This window comes from Bos grunniens, chromosome 2, assembly GCF_055505025.1.
Source record: "Bos grunniens cultivar Pamir isolate PY7600 chromosome 2, Bosgru_T2T1.0, whole genome shotgun sequence".
NCBI lineage: Eukaryota > Metazoa > Chordata > Mammalia > Artiodactyla > Bovidae > Bos > Bos grunniens.
The window spans coordinates 35,442,476-35,460,171 of NC_141166.1; the positions used below are offsets into that span (position 1 = coordinate 35,442,476).

At 37.7% G+C, this 17,696-nt stretch overlaps 1 protein-coding gene across 8 annotated transcripts in view; it reads right to left on the bottom strand.

Moving 5' to 3' along the window:
* SPAG16 (sperm associated antigen 16) overlaps positions 1–17,696 on the bottom strand; it is a 1,071,375-nt gene that overhangs the window by 1,042,652 nt on the left and 11,027 nt on the right. For 7 of the 8 annotated variants that reach the window (XM_086341619.1, XM_086341630.1, XM_086341652.1 and 4 more), the window contains exons 2-4: positions 6,952–6,998; positions 5,485–5,580; positions 739–857 (exon numbers count right to left, since the gene is read on the bottom strand). In XM_086341619.1, coding sequence (XP_086197745.1) covers positions 739–857; positions 5,485–5,580; positions 6,952–6,998 — 262 coding nt within the window. The remainder of the gene's footprint in view (positions 1–738; positions 858–5,484; positions 5,581–6,951; positions 6,999–17,696) is intronic. The other variant, XM_086341641.1, reaches the window with a different exon arrangement.

Consider the following 17,696-nt stretch of genomic DNA (forward strand, 5'->3'; position numbering starts at 1 on the left):
ATGCCTGATGACATTATCGCGATAGCAAAGGAATAAAGACAGTATGCCTGCTGATTTTCATAACAATAAGTTATTAAAATTTTCAGTTACAACAAGAAAGCCTTGTGTAGGTATCATCTGACAATGTAATTTCACTTACTTATAAATGAAGGGACATTTATAGAAAAAGAATCAGTTGTGTGAGTAGAGAAAAGCAGGGCATTACATTCTAAGTAAAACAAGCAGAGTAGTACTGTTAACAGGATGTGTCTTATGTAGGAGATAATACGCCTAATTATGTAAAGTGAAAGTGAAAGTGAAGTCGCTCAGTCGTGTCCGACTCTTTGCGACCCCATGGACTGAAGCCTACCAGGCTCCTCCGTCCAAGGGGTTTTCCAGGCAAGAGTACTAGAGTGGGGTGCAATTCCCTTCTCCGAATTATGTAAAAGATATTTTTAAATATTTCATTAAGTAGCCCTGGATTATATAACTCCAAGAGATGTTCCATTTTCTTGATTTTTGAGAATAACTTAAATTTGAGTATTTAGAAAAGATATTTAATTTAAAACCTTTTTGAAATTGATATCCTGATTGTGTATGTGTTTGTGCTGTGGTTTCAGTGGCAGTGATGGAAAAAGTTTCTATCCAGCTCTTTCACTTTACATAAGCTGAGTCACTCAGTCTTTTGAGATGATTAAAATATACATGTTAAATAATGTTAGTATTTCTAGAAAACTGTTTATCTACTTAATTATTTACCATTCAGATTGAAAGCAATCAAGAGTTCTGGTCATTCCCATTTTGATCAGGAAATTGCAAAGAAAGTCTTCTATTGCTTCAGGTACTGTATGCTTTGGAGAAAAGACTGTTTTCTGCTCCTAAAATTTTAAAGTGAAATTATTTATTTAAAAATTATCAAAGCTTTAATTTTACATTAATTAAATGTACAATTTACACTTAATTGTACATTAAATGTACATTGGCCTTACATTCATTCATTCATTCATTCACTTTTTAAACAATTTTGTTGAATATTACATCCAGGAACTATTTTAATCACTAGAGACAAAGCAGTGATGAAAACAGACAAGACTCAGTCCTTATAACTAATAATCAAGTAAATGTGGACAGAAAATGAGTAACTAAATTACAAATATACAGTATCACCGATGATACTAAGTGCCTGTGGGTAAAAGCAGAGGGGTTGAAGTGAGGGGAAGCCAAGTATGGAGCAGATATGTGTGTGGAGCTGGTCTGCTATGTATGTAGCATGATGAAGAACGATTACATTGAGAAAGTGACATGTGAACATATATCTAGAGAAGAGGTGGAGTCATGTTCCAGATATAGCATCAGAAAGTACAAAGGCAGACAAGACTGTGATTAGACTGTCCAAAAAACAATGAGGGGGTCAGCTTGCCCTAACAATGGTATATAACACACTCAAAAAAAGAAAAAAATAGTATGGATTGTTTAATTATTTTACTTATTATCATTATAAAAAGGATGTGGTTTTGGTGCCTTGATTTTTAGAAACACTATGGAAGATATTATGCACCCTTGTACTCCTATTTCATAATGGAAATATATAAGTCTATCAACTAGATCAGAGGTGCGTTAACTTTTCTCATAAATAAAGTTTACTAGAACCCCACCATGTCTACATGTTTACATATTTGATAGTGTTTCTGAATAAATATACAGGAAAATATTTTAGAATAAAGTTCTTTGAGAACTATTGATAAATATGTTAAACAGTATAGTAGTTTGTTCAGTTAATTAACCTCCCACAAACACTATTTCAAAGAAATGTCTCATATTCTTAGAGGAGGAGGTAGAGAGATGATGTCAGGAAATTTAACAATTACATGATTTAGGAACCTTGCTAATGTCATCATTAAAGATCAAAATTATAATTAGATCAAAATTATATTATTATAGAATTATGGGGGAATAAAGGACCTTTGAGACTGCACCTCCAATATTAGCAAAACCAAAAACAGAAACAGCTAAAGAATCACCCCCTACAAATGGCAATAATATGCTAATAAGAAGGCTCATGCTGTAGAGGGGGAAACCCAGCTTGAATGTAAGTAGACTTCTTTTCAAAAAATTACATACAAATATTCCTAAAGAATATATGTGTGTATGTGTGTGTCTATTCTTACTTCTCCTTACATGAACACTTAGAAAAAAGACTTTAGTTTCAAGAAACAATTGACAGTATAACCAAACCACATATTCATTATAGATTAATAACATTTTCTATCTTCTTAATTTTTTCATTAATCACTCTAAATATAATAAAACACATTACTTTGCCAACAAAGGTCTGTCTAGTCAAGGCTATGGATTTTCCAGTGGTCATGTATGGATGTGAGAGTTGGACTGTGAAGAAAGCTGAGCGCCGAAGAATTGATGCTTTTGAACTGTGGTGTTGGAGAAGACTCTTGAGAGTCCCTTGAACTGCAAGGAGATCCAACCAGTCCATTCTAAAGGCGATCAGTCCTAGGTGTTCATTGGAAGGACTGATGCTAAAGCTGAAACTCCAGTACTTTGGCCACCTCATGCAAAGAGTTGACTCATTGGAAAAGACCCTGATGCTGGGAGGGATTGGGAGCAGGAGGAGAAGGGGACGACAGAGGATGAGATGGCTGGATGGCATCACTGACTCAATGGACATGAGTTTGAGTGAACTCTGGGTGTTGGTGATGGACACAGAGGCCTGGCATGCTGCGATTCATGGGGTCGCAAAGAGTCAGACACGACTGAGAGACTGAACTGAACTGAATTGATATTTTCAGAGTTTAGAATCATTGTACCTATCAAGGAAATTGATATTGTATAGAACAGAAAGTTCAAAGTTTATGAAATAAAACATGTATCAATTCTCAAATATATATATATTTTATATATAACATATATTACTGAGGTTTAAAGAAAATTATAAGAATTCATTTAAATGTCAATTCTTCAATAAATAATCCTTGTTAGTTTTTAAAAAATAAAACTATTTACATTACTTCCAAATTTCAACTTTTTAATAACTTCAGATATATTCAACACCCTAGTAGTAATGTTGTTTTGTTTTCAAACTTTAATAAAAATTCTAAAACTCCTCATTGAATTGGGACTACTACTATCTTCTAACACAGAAGAAAATATATGCTGATCATAAACAGATGTAATAAAATCATAACAAAAGGAAGTTTGTTTCATAAACAATAAATATTCTTAAAACAGAAAGCCCATGGCACAACTCAAAGTTAGTTTTTGAAGACAAAACACTATAAAAACAAAAACCAAATTATAAATATAAAACTGAAGTGCTTATCACAATATAAATCCATATTTAATTTTTAATGCCTAAAGGAAATTTTTTTGAATTTTCTACATAGTAATATTTCTCTAAAGAGCTCAAAAAAAAACAGATAAAAACTTAAAAGACAGTCAATCAGCTATAAATATGTCATAAATCTAGAAAGTTAACTCCTGCAAAGTTAGGAGTTTGAGTTAACATTTGAGAAATTGATGAGAGAATTACTGATATTTAGTTCAGAAGATATGAGCTACTACATTGTATTTATTCCCCAATTGCCCTTCTTGGATTTATCTTTGTATTTACAAACAACTTCTAGCATGATAACAGATACAATTATATTTGGGGTCATAATTTTTTCATTCAGTGATTCATTTATCCATTTATTTGTTTAACTGCTATACACTGAGTGCCTACTATGTGTCAATCATTGTGTTAGACATATCTATGCTACCAAGTACTGCTATAAACGAGTAGTACATAAAGTATTTTTTTAATGCTCCTCAATTTAATGATGAGGCTTTTCTGATAGCTCAGTTGGTAAAAAATCCACCAGCAATGCAGGAGGCCCCTATTCAATTCCTGGGCTGAGAAGATCTGCTGGAGAAGGGATAGGCTACCCACTCCAATATTCTCAGCCTTCCCCTGTGGCTCAGCTGGTAAACAATCCACCTGCAATGTGGGAGACCTGTGTTCAATCCCTGGGTAGGGAAGATCCCCTTGAGAAGGGAAAGGCTACCCACTCCAGTATTCTGGCCTAGAGAATTCCATGGACTATATAGTCCGTGGGGTCGCAGAGAGTCTGACATGACTGACTTTCACTCACTAACTTAATGATGTAAAAAGCAAGAAGGAAGATGATGAGCAATACATACCATGCAACTGATATGTTTATCCACTGCTCATCATTCAAAATTTTAAAATTTACCTATAAATTACTGCATGGAAATATCCAACAGACTAATAAAGTTTGTGTAGCAGACTTCACTTTATGTCTACCTAGAAGGAATTATGGGGCTCCCCTGGTATCTCAGCAGTAAAGACTGCCTGCAATGCAGTAGACCCGGGATGGATCCCTGTGTCAAGAAGATCCCCTGTAGAAGGAAATGGCAACCCACTCCAGTATTCTTGCCTGGAGAATCCCATGGACAGAGAAGCCTGGCAGGCTGTAGTCCATAGGGTCGCAGGGTTGGACACGACTGAAGTGACTAAGCAGCAGCAGCAAGAGAAGGAACTACAACCATAAGATACATTAGAGAATAGAGTTTACTGTGAGCTAAAGCCCTCCACTCAGAATATAATCAATCCTGGATTCAAGAAATTCTGCTCTTCAGCATTTTTCAATTTTGAATGGACAGATATGTTGGAAAGGAATTACTGGATTTCTCAACTGAGGAAATCTACAAAATACAGAAGGACTGACACAGGGCAGAATATGCAGTGAAGTCTATCCCATATTATTTTGCACTAAGGAAGCCAAATCAGTACCTAAATAAGAGTATAATAATTACCTTCACATTTCACATGAAGGTTTCATTTTTGAGAAAAAGCCATCTTCTTAATTAGTACTAACATGACTTTAGTATTAATTAGTATTAGTAGCACTTTACAAATATTTTTCTATCATCATTAAATTACTGTCAATTTTAAATGAATTTTCAATTTTACAGTGAAGCCATCATTCTATGTACTGTTAATTGGTGGTATTATAATTAGAAAGCATCCACCATATTCTCTAGTGAAATGAGTTCATAGGCCTCATAAGAAAATAATAATAATAATATATCAAGCATTTCCTGTGATCTAAATACTTCCATAAAAAAAAAGACACAGATGCTTACAAAGTAGACTGCAGTACATGTATACAATAACAAATTTTGTGCAAGTGTTGAAAATCCTTAGTTAAACATCATTGAGCTTAAAGACAGTTCTGAAAGAAAGTGTCATTTGTGGCAAAGTCATGCAAAAGTGACCACCATGTGGAAAATGATGATGCGAGGCAGAGTAAATACCACTATGTACTAAAAGTAAAAGTTTGATGATAAAGAAATAGAAATGAAAAGGACATTAGGTGATAGAGCTGCATCTAGTTAAGTGAAGAACTTATAGCTTAAATGACTTTCAAAACTTTACATAGAAAAGATCACTGTTAAACTGTAGGCTTCGGTTGTGTTCAAAATTCTCACCAAAATCTGGGTATCTGTAGCCTGTTCTTGGACCATCTGAACTGCTTTTGCCAGATCTTCTTCACCTTCTGGAATGCTATAATTGTCATCTGGTATCTAAATCACAGAGAAAGATAAGGATAGAAAGAGTTAGAGGAATATAAAATACCTTATTTCATTTTAGATAATAAATTTTCCTCACAAAACAAATGATCAAAGAAATACACTTTATGTAAGACACTATGTCATTCTGAAGACCTATGAAAAATTAACAACTAACAAGTAGGCAGCCCTCTGATTTCCTTATAAACATCACTCAGTGTTACTTCTAATAGCTTGATATTAGCTATGGGCAATTTCGTTTATCTGTACTGGCAAATATAGTCTAACAACTCTACTGAAAAAAAAAAAAAATCTGCTAAAAAAAAAAGCTAGGCCTTCTAAATGCTACCAGTCTCTCCCCATTGCAGATTTTCTCCACCATTACTTTCCATTTGTTGTTTAGTCACTAAGTCATGTCTGACTTAATGAAAGTGAACACTTATTGCATGCTTCTTATGTGTTGATCACAGCTTTAAGCCTGTTACATTTATTAATACATGTCATGTGGTATGTGTTAATATTATCTCCACTTTTCCAGTAGTAAAATGTCTCCTGCTTGCCCAGGCCACAACTTGCAGGCTTGCTTCCACAGTTTCCTTTACAGCTTCTGTCGTCTTAGAGTAACACTCTCCTCATAGTCTCAGATGTAATGATAGGTTTCATCGGAACAATGAATTAAAGGAAAGGTCTGAGACAGTAACTATTAGACGGAAGTATAGCTAAGTTGAAAGGAAGCATAGAATCTATGCTCCAGGAAGGTGGTGGGAATCTGGGAAACCCTGCCAAGAGCAGAGTGGATGAAAAGGAACACCAGCTAGACAGAGATGACAGACTTTAATATGGATCCATGCTATGCTATGCTATGCTAAGTCACTTCAGTCGTGTCCGACTCTGTGCGACCACTTAGATGGCAGCCCACCAGGCTTCCCCGTCCCTGGGATTCTCCAGGCAAGAACACTGGAGTGGGTTGCCATTTCCTTCTCCAATGCATGAAAGTGAAAAGAGAAAGTGAAGTCACTCAGTTGTGTCCGACTCTTAGCGACCCCATGGACTGCAGCCTATCAGGCTCCTCCGTCCATGGGATTTTCCAGGCAAGAGTACTGGAGTGGGGTGCCATTGCCTTCTCCAATGGATCCATAAGGAAGGTGATGAGAGGCTGACTCTGAAAACAATTAACAGGGAAATCAAAAGAGCCAGATGTGTTAACCTATCTAAATTTTAAATACAATTTTCAGATCTCATTCTTAACTATGTGATTAGCTACATTCAGTTGAATACATGGTTATCATTGAAGAAAAAAAAATGTTTAATGAAAAATAAAAAGAATATTTCACAGGAATGACAGTAATGAATTTACAGAAAAAATACATAAAATGAACAAATTACCTCTTCATATTCATAATCATCTTCAGATGCTTCAGTTATAGTGACCTCTGAATATGCTGTCAAGTTTGAATCTCAAAATATATGGAATAAAATTAGTACATTTAAAAACTGATGTAACCTTAAAATAGTTATTAGATTCAAATATCTTACCAAGTTAGTAAATATATATAAATTATTTTTTAATTTCTCTTCTTCATACAGCTCACAATTATAGAAGTTTTAAAACAAAATATTTAAATTGTTATCTTAAATTATTTGACACAATCCAAACTCATGAAGCATACTGAAAAGCAGAGATATTACTTTGCCAACAAAGGTCTGTCTAGTCAAGGCTATGGTTTTTCCAGTGGTCATGTATGGATACGAGAGTTGGACTGTGAAGAAAGCTGTATGCCAAAGAATGGATGCTTTTGAACTGTGGTGTTGGAGAAGACTCTTGAGAGTCCCTTGGACTGCAAAGAGATCCAACCAGTCCATTCTAAAGGAGATCAGCCCTGGGTGTTGTTTGAAAGGAATGATGCTAAAGCTGAAACTCCAGTACTTTGGCCACCTCACGCAAAGAGTTGACTCGTTGGAAAAGACTCTGATGCTGGGAGGGATTGGAGGCAAGAGGAGAAGGGGACGACAGAGTATGAGATGGCTGGATGGCATCACTGACTCAATGGACGTGAGTTTGAGTGAACTCCAGGAGATGGTGATGGACAGGGAGGCCTGGCGTGCTGCGATTCATGGGGTCACAAAGAGTCAGATACGACTGAGTGACTGAACTGAACTGAACTGAAACTCATGAAAAGCTTTATTTTTAGTGTATGTGAAAATGAAAGTAGCTCAGTCTTGTCCAACTTTTTGTGACCCCATGGACTGCACAGTCCAGGCAAGAATACTGGAGTGGGTAGCCGTTCTTTTCTCCAGGGGATCTTCCCAACCCAGGGATCGAACCCAGGTCTCCTGCACTGCAGGCAGATTCTTTACCAGCTGAGCCACTGTCTAATAATTTCCAACTCTATTCTAAAAAGGCTTCTAAAAATGTACATTAGTATCAGAGTATCATAAATTAGAAAGATATAAAAATGATGGACAGGAAACCTATGACAATAAATTTTTCAAACAAATCTCAAACCACACTGAATTTTCCAGTATTTATGAGTCCTTCACAATGACTTTTTATTTGGATTAAACAAAGCACTTCCTGGTAGGTCAGCTGGTAAAGAATCCACCTGTAGTGTGGAGACCCCAGTTCCATTCCTGGTTCAAGAAGATCCACTAGAGAAGGGATAGGATACCCACTCCAATATTCTTGGGCCTCCCTGGTGGCTCAGCCGGTAAAGAATCCACCTGCAATGTGGGAGACCTAGGTTTGATCCCTGGGTAGGGAAGATTCCCCTGGAGAAGGGAAAGGCTACCCACTCCAGTATTCTGGCCTGGAGGAATATATGGACTGTACAGTCCATGGGGTCACCAAGAGTTGGACAGGACTGAGCAACTTTCAAAAAAAAAAAAAAGCACACTAAAATTAAATATAAGTAAAAAATAGATTTTAATGTTTTCATCAGTAAAAGTTATAGCTCACTCTCTTTCTTATGTATTTCAATTTTAAAATTAATAAATCATATTCTCAGAAAAGGCAGCCTAATTTTTAAGCAAATATGAATTATATAATAATAAGAGCAGTTCATAAAGTATCAATATATATCAGCATTAAAATATCGATGGAAATGATTCTAATAAAAATTTTTTTTTTAAGAATTTCTGTAAGAGCTGCAAAAATTAAGTTACTCTAATTACAAATGAAAACTTCAAGATAGCATTTAATTTTAGAAGAAATCAAAGTATGTGCCAGTAACACTTGTTTTGTTGATTGGTTGGTAGGTTTACATTTTTTTCACATTTACAGACTTTATTATGCCAAGTTTAAAAGGTATAAACACTTCAATACATAGCAATGTTTATGAAAATCAAATATGAGTTTACCCTAGTTTTCATTTTGCTGCTGATTATCAGAAATTTAACTGTCATTCCATCCTCCAAGAGTAACCTGACAGTCTGAATAACAACTTCTGTTGTTTGTAATGAGAACTGATAACACACACATGGTATTTAATAGGAGCCAGGCCCTTCCCTAGGGTTTTACATGTATTAAATCATTTCATCCTCATCCCACCAATAAGGATGAATTTTATTATCTCTGTTTTACAGATCAGGACTCAGATGCACAAAGTTACACAGTCAGGACCTAACAGAGTTGGGAAACAGCCCTAGAAGTTTGGTTTTCACTATGCTATACTATAGCTCTTGTTAACAAGGGTTAGCATATGGAAATCATTTAGAATGGTGCCTGGCTTGGAATAAAAACAAGTGTCTGTTTTTCCTTCCCTTGTTCTGGGAAGATATGAGTACCTGTGGAGAAGTTTCCTAAATCTCCCATGATCTTCTGTTAAGATGAATGGATACATAAAAGGCATTCTGAATCTTCCTCCTTTTCTAGATCTATATTTTCCTGACACATTTTCACTTAATGATATAAAATTTCCTGAAGTTCAGCTACAGGAAGTTGGCCTCTTTTCTTATGGAAAAATATGTCCCTTTCTGAGAAACAATGATTATAAGTTGATTTTGTGAGCTCAAAATGGACTTAAGACCTAAATGTGAGACTAGACACTATAAAACTCCTAGAGGAAAACAGGCAGAACACCCTCTGACATAAATCACAATATCTTTTTCGATCCATCTCAAGAATAATGGAAATAAAAACAAAAATAAACAAATGGGAACTTTCAGAAGTTTTTGCACACCAGAGGAAACAATAAAATGAAAAGACAACCCACAGACTGGGAGAAAATATTTGCAAATGATGTGACCAATAAAAGATTAGTCTCCAAAATTTACAAACAGCTTATGATGCTTAACAGCATCAAAACAAACAGGCCACTCAAAAACTGCGCAGAAGACCTGTCCTCCAAAGAGAACAAAAGTAGGCACATGAAAAGATGTTCAACATCACTAATTATTGCTGTTCACTCAGTAGTGTCTGACTCTCTGCAACCCCATAGGCTGCAGCATGCCAGGCCTCCCTGTCCTTCAACATTTCCCAGAGCTTCCTCAAACTCATGTTCATTGAGCTAGCGATGTCATCCAGCCATCTCACCCTTTGCCATCCCCCTCTCTTCCTGCCTTCAATCTTCCCCAGTATCACGGTCTCTTCCAATGAGTCAGCTCTTCGAATCAGGTGGCCAAAGTATTGGAGCTTCAGCTTCAGCATCAATCCTTCCAATGAATAGTCAGGGTTGATTTCCCTTAGGATTTACTAGTTTGATCTCCTTGCAGTCCAAGGGACTCTCAAGAGTGTTCTCCATCACCACAGTCTGAAGGCATCATTTTTTTCAGCACTCAGCCTTTTTTACTGTCCAGCTCTCACATTCGTACATGACTACTAGAAAAACCACAGCAATGAATACAGACCTTTGCAGGCAAAGTAATGTCTCTGCTTTTTAATACGCTGTATAGGTTTGTCATTGCTTTTCTTCCAAGGAACAAGCATCTTTTAATTTCATGCAGCCACTGTCCACTGATTTTGGAGCCCAAGAAAATAAAGTCTGTCACTGTTTCCATTGTTTCCCCATCTTTTGCCATGATGTTATTAGAGAAATGTAAATCAAAACTATAATTAGATGTCACCTCAAATTGGTCAGAATGGCTATAATCAAAAAAATCGACAAACAACAAATGTTGGAGAATGTGTTGGGATATGAGAATACTCCTTTACTGTTTGTGGGAATGTAAATTGGTACAGTCACTATAGAGAACAGTATGGAGGTTCCTTAAACAACTAAAAATAGAGCTATCATAAAACCCTACAATCCCACTCCTGGGAATATATCCAAAGAAAAACATGATCCAAAAGGATATGGCACCTCAATGTTCATTGCATCACTATTTACAACAGCCAAGACATGGAAGCAATATAAATGTCCCCTGACAAAGGAATGGATAAAGAAAATGTGGTACAAATGTACACTGGAATATTAGTCAGCCATTAAAAAGTATGAAACAAGGCCATTTACAGCAACATGGATGGACCTAGAAAGTGTCATACAGAGTGAAGTACATCAGACAGAGAAGAAGAAATATCGAATTTCTCAAATGAACTTACAAAACAGAAAGAGACAGGCTTAGAAAACAAACAGAGTTACTGGGATAAGGGATAGTTATGGAGTTTGGGAGGGTCATGTACACACTGCTATATTCAATATGGATAACCAACAAGCACCCATTATATAGCACATGTAACTCTGCTCATCATTTGTGCCGGCCTGCAAGGTTTGGGAGAGAATGGACACATGTATATATATGGCTGAGTCCCTTCACTGTTCACCCAAAACTACTACAACATTGTTAATCGTCTATACCCCAATACAAAACAAAAAGATTTAAGTTTGGGGAAAACAAAGAGGCTGAATTTGTAGGCAGTCATTTGTTTCCAGAAATTAATGCTACCCTTCATCACTAGGGCTTCTTGGGTGGCTCAGCATCTAAGAATCTGCCTGCAATGTAGGAGATCTTGGTTCAGTCCCTGGGTCAGAAAGATCCCCTGGAGAAGGAAATGGCAACCCACTCCAGTATTCTTGCCTGGGAAATCCCACGGACAGAGGAGCCTAACAGACTACAGTCCATGTTGCAAAAGGGTTGCACACAAATTAGCACCTAAACAACATCCTTAATCACTGCTCATTCCATAATAAAGTTCACAAATAATTAAATATTCTAAAATGATCTGGATAGACTTTATAATTTAAACCAAATGCTGGCAAGATTATTGTGAGGAAGAAATGTCAAAGCAAAGCTTCTTTAACATGGCTATGTAGAGAAAAATGTAATTTGTCCTCAAAGCTTTGGAAATACTAAACAATACCTGTAACTACTACCGAAGAAAAATATTCTAGGGATGCTGCTGCTGCTGCTAAGTCGACCCCACAGACGGTAGCCCACCAGGCTTCCCCGTCCCTGGGATTCTCCAGGCAAGAACACTGGAGTGGGTTGCCATTTCCTTCTCCAATGCATGAAAGTGAAAAGTGAAAGTGAAGTCGCTCCGTCGTGTCTGCCTCTTAGCAACCCCATGGACTGCAGCCCACTAGGCTTCTCCATCCATGGGATTTCCCAGGCAAGAGTACTGGAGTGGGTTGCCATTGCCTTGGTAGGTTCTAGGGATGAGATATAATACTCAGTTCAGTTCAGTTCAGTCGCTCAGTCATGTCGGACTTTCTGTGTTCCCATGAATCACAGCACACCAAGCCTCCCTGTGCATCACCAACTCCCAGAGTTTACCGAAACTCATGTCCATTGAGTTGGTGATGCCATCCAGCCATCTCATCCTCTGTCATCCCTTTCTCCTCCTGCCCCCAATCCCTCCCAGCATCAGGGTCTTTTCCAATGAGTCAACTCTTCCCATGAGGTGGCCAAAGTACTGGAGTTTCAGCTTCAGCATCAGTCCTTCCAATGAACACCCAGGACTGATCTCCTTTAGGATGGACTGGTTGGATCTCCTTGCAGTCCAAGGGACTCTCAAGAGTCTTCTCCAACATCACAGTCAAAAGCATCAATTCTTCGGTGCTCAGCTTTCTTCACAGTCCAACTCTCACAGCCATACATGACCACTGGAAAAACCATAGCCTTGACTAGATGGACCTTTGTTGGCAAAGTAATGTCTCTGCTTTTCAATATGCTATCTAGTTTGGTCATAACTTTCCTTCCAAGGAGTAAGCGTCTTTTAATTTCAATACTGAAGTCACCATCTGCAGTGATTTTGGAGCCCAGAAAAATAAAGTCTGACACTGTTTCCACTGTTTCTCTATCTATTTCCCAAGTCATGGGACCAGATGCCATGATCTTAGTTTTCTGAATGTTGAGCTTTAAGCCAACTTTTTCACTCTCTTCTTTCACTTTCATCAAGAGGCTTTTTAGTTCCTCTTCACTTTCTGATATAAGGGTGGTGTCATCTGCATATTTGAGGTTATTGATATTTCTCCCGGCAATCTTGATTCCAGCTTGTAATATCGTATTTCCTCACAATCAAAAAAGAGTAGGAGGAAAAAATACCATTTTAAAATGCTTTAAAAGTATTGTCACATGGAACATACCATATGTACTCTTAAAACCCTGTAAGAGTGAATGGCACAGGAAACAAAGGAAAAATTTGGGGGGGGAAAAAAGGAAACTGAGTCAGGAAGAAGAAATATGGCCAAGACCAAAGACATGAATGACAAAGACAAGTTTCTTGAATACAAATACCATGAATTCTCAACTACATCATACTGTTTCTACAGTAACACAACAGCAATGTACAATTTTTACCAATATTCTCAATAATGAACTCTATAATCTATGTTTTCGAGGCTCTCAAGTGTCATACTATGAAGAGATAAATCAAATCCTTTAAACAGCTCCATCTGAAGACCCTAGAGGAAAGAGAAGTATTAAAGAGATACAGAGCAATAGACTCAAAGATTAAATAAACCACCGGCAAGTGATTCAGGAGACAAAAGGTCAGGAAGAGGACAAGTACCCCAAACAGGAACCAGGATCATCCTTAGTAGCCACAATAGAATGTGAACAGAAAAATCTTCCCAGAAGCAACTCAACTGAAACGTGATATTGCAGTGTTACTGAAGAAGTAAATGTACTCTGGCATGTATGTTTGTATGCATCTGTCTAGCTGGCTAGCTGGCTCACAACACATGGACAAATTATCCCCAAAGAATTCTGTGGCAGTTTTCAGACATGCATACAGCTACAGGGAGTTAAAAATAAATGAATATGGAAATTAGAAGAGAAAGGGAAACTGCAGAAGATAAAGTACAGTCCATAAGGTCTCTTGTACTTTGATATATATATAAGCCACAGGTTTGAGACTAGGTTTCCCAGCAGTCAGGGTCAGACGGAAATGTAATCAGATACCAATTCAGTATCCATCCAAAGAAAATAGATGAATTTCTCAGCAGATGTACAGCAATCTCTGGTTCTGAAGCCTGAGAGAAATCACACTCTTAAGTTCTCATAAAGAGAACACTTTGGACAGTATAGATATTGATCCCCTCAGTCCTTGGGACAGCCAGAAAGACAGACTGAAGCAAGATCTGATGGAGCAACATGTGAAAAAGATTGGAAAGCACTGCTTTAGAAGCAATATTGCTAGAATAAAAATGCATAATTCACCAAGAATTACCTGAAAGATAAAACTTTTACTCCCAATTCTAGTTTTATTGGGCAACTTTCTCATCTGTAATCTAATCTCTATTCTCCAGGAAATTTCCATACTATTAAGCTGGTCACAATTTTCATACAAAGTTATTTTTCCACTGCTTAAAATCAATGTCTTATTACCAAGTTGACTCTGAATCCTTACAAAACTCCCTTCCCATTCATTACCTGCCTAGTTTTCCTTCAAAAAACATCACTGAACTCTCAATTCCAAAATTCATTTTTTTTCTACTCTATTCCCTTCTGATCTGGTCCTGCTACTCTGCCAGCTTGAGCTTTACCTGACACTTAATAACGTCCTGGTTTTCTAGTCTGATCTTTCCCAGGGTACTATCTATAGCCACCCCCTCCTCCCTGGCATGCACGCACAGTCCTCATCACTGCCCTCTTCCAGGCCAGGTGCTATGTTCTAGAGGCATGGCCTGGTCTCAGACTAAGGATCCTTCTCCATATGTACACTTGTTCTGGAAGGAGCATAGTAGCACTTGTGAGCATGCACACAAGGAATTAATTCCCTCGTACTTCATTACCATGGGTGAACTAACTGGTAGTTTCTGGACTAACAGAATCTATACCAGATCCTGACCTTGCAGATATTGTCAGAAAACAGGCAAATATACACCCACACTGAAACTGTCAAGAAGCTCTAAATACATCACAGTACAATGGAAGACACAACTGCAAGAGAAGCATTTCAGCTGGCCTAATGGAGCAGAGCTTGATGTGACAGTTGGTACAATGGGGTCACACATAAGGTTCTGCAAATGGACCACAGCCAGAAGGAAATGAACACTTTTTAGATGAGAGCAGCATACAAAGTTCCTCACATACTGGTGCCCTGCACTACTGCATCTGTAGGTAGTGATCACTGCCAGAAGTATCAGCTTTATAAAGAATTTTAGTGAAACATATAGCTAATTATGTTTTACATGATTTCCCAAAGTTACCGTAGACTGAAATTGCTTTGTAACCTTTGCCATCACCGTAGAATCAATGTACTTGGAGGCAATCTAAATTCTAGAGTGGATTCTCCGTGATCAACATTTTATTTCACCAAATTGAAATAAAAGAAACATACTATAAATACAAAACATTATGGTCATGTTCACTTTCGGGCTTCCCTGGTGGCTCAGAGGTTAAAGCGTCTGCCTCTAATGTGGGAGACCTGGGTTCAATCCCTGGGTCAGGAAGATACCCTGGAGAAGGAAATGACAACCCACTTCACTATTCTTGCCTGGAGAATCCCACGGACGGAGAAGCCTGAGATCTAGAACGGAGAAGCCTAGGCCAAAGATGGCAAATAACTGGCACATTTGTTCTCATACTTCCCACTGCAGTTTTGCTTCCTTCAGTCTTTCCTACTAAAGAATCTGCCTGCCAATGCAGAAGACTCAAGAGACAAGGGTTTGATCCCTGGGTCAAGAAGATTCCCTGGAGTAGGAAATGGCAACCCACTCTAATATTCTTGCCTGGAAAAATTCCATGGACAGAGGAGCCTAGCAGGCTACAGTCCATGGGGTCACAAAGAGTCGGACAAGACTGAGCAACTGAACATGTATCTTAGATAGGGTATTGGTTTAGAGTGATCACCATATTTCAGGATCTGGAATCCTTAATTTGCATTTTTGGAAATAGCTGACTTTGGGCCTGCATCCAGAGTTGATTAGCCTCAAAGGACAGGCTTAAACTCAGTCAATCCTCAGAAATTGCTGCTGGGGCCAAAGGAAATTTTTCCAGGGGCCAGCAAACTCATGTCCTAAGTCAAATTTTTAGTATTAAAATGCCTAGAGAGATAAAATAATAATCAAAAGCCAGTTAGGGAAGCAGAAAATCAGCACAAAGTCAGTAGGTAACAAAAACAATAGTACTTTGGTGGTTCTACTTCCCTGGAGTTCATGCATTTCATTACTCTTCCTTGAATAAGGCCTTTATTTCAACAAGGAGAAACAAAATCAATTAAGCCTTAGCTTTCTTAGTATAATTCATTCCAGCCTGCATCTCTCAACTGGAATTAGGCATTCCCAAATGTCTGCAGTCACATATTAAAAGACAACCATCCCTGGTCACTACTATACTTGTAAACCTCTTCTAAATAGCATTAATTTTAATAGAGAATTCATTCATAAATGACTATCAACCTTCATTACAATTACTAGAGACACCCAATAACCAGTTTATAGATCACATAGTTAAAATATAGCCTTATATTTCACAAAACTGCCAGTATCTTTCTTAAAAAAGTGTTCATAAGAACACTTATGTTAAAGGTTCATAAGAGAATTCATATATTCCATGACTAGATCTCTTAAAATTCTGGAAATAGTTAAGAACTATATCGTGTATGGGGCTTCCCCGATGGCTCACAGGGTAAAGAATCCACCTGTAATGCAAGAGACTTGGGCTCGATTCCTGGGTCAGGAAGATCTTCTGGAGAAGGGAATGGCAACCCACTCAAGTATTCTTGCCTGGAGAATTCCATGGACAGAGGAGTCTGGTGGGCTACAGTCCATGGGGTGTCAAAGAGTCAGACATGACTGAGTGATTAACACACAAACACAGACCCACACAAAACATCATGTATGTTTCATTATTTTATGTTTAAAACATAAAAGCAATGATATGAAGAGCTTTGAAAGAGAAACAGGTGGTGCCATTGTAGCTAGACAGTTACAAAAGAGGGTTGTCTCAGCAGTAATAATACTGTTTCCTGGACACATTCTCTAAACTGGTTAAAAGAATGTGAGACTTCTAATAAAGCCACTCTCCCGTGGATCATGGCTAGGTTTCTGGTTTGGACCACATTAGCCTATACACGTTCTTTATATCTGAATGTTGAAGAGTAAAGAAAAGGGTGATTTCCTGGAGAATTTGAGTCAAGCTCTTTCACAAGCCTTGGTCAATATTAACAGTTCACTGTCTAGTATCCTAGGAGCAACTGTTTAGTCATAAACAAGGAAAGTCCAGGACCAAATTAGTGAATTAGAAGTGATTGAGTATATGTGCAAAGTAGAGAACATCAAATTCCTGATTCATTTGTGCATATTATAATTTTTATTTATCACTGCAATAGCTCAATTAAATTACCTGAAAATTAAAGACTTTAAACCCAAAAAGGTCCCACTTCAGCAACTAACATAATCACCATTTTTTTTTCCCCTGTGCTAGTTACTCAGTTATGTCCAACTCTTTGCGACCCCATGAACTGTAGCCTGCCAGGCTCCTCTGTCCATGGGGTTTTCCAGGCAAGAACACAGGAGTGGGTTGCCATCCTCTTCTCCAGGGGATCTTCCCAAACCAAGGATCAAACCTGGGTCTCCTGCATTGTTGCAAGCATATTCTTTACCAACCAAGCTACCAGGGATACAGGAATAATTGGCATTCAACAGTTACCCTCAAACTTCATTTAACCAAGAGTTAAAGGTTCTCATGACTAAAGACTGAAAGACATTCAGTCTCATGACCTGAAGACTGAATCCAGGAAAAATGACTGG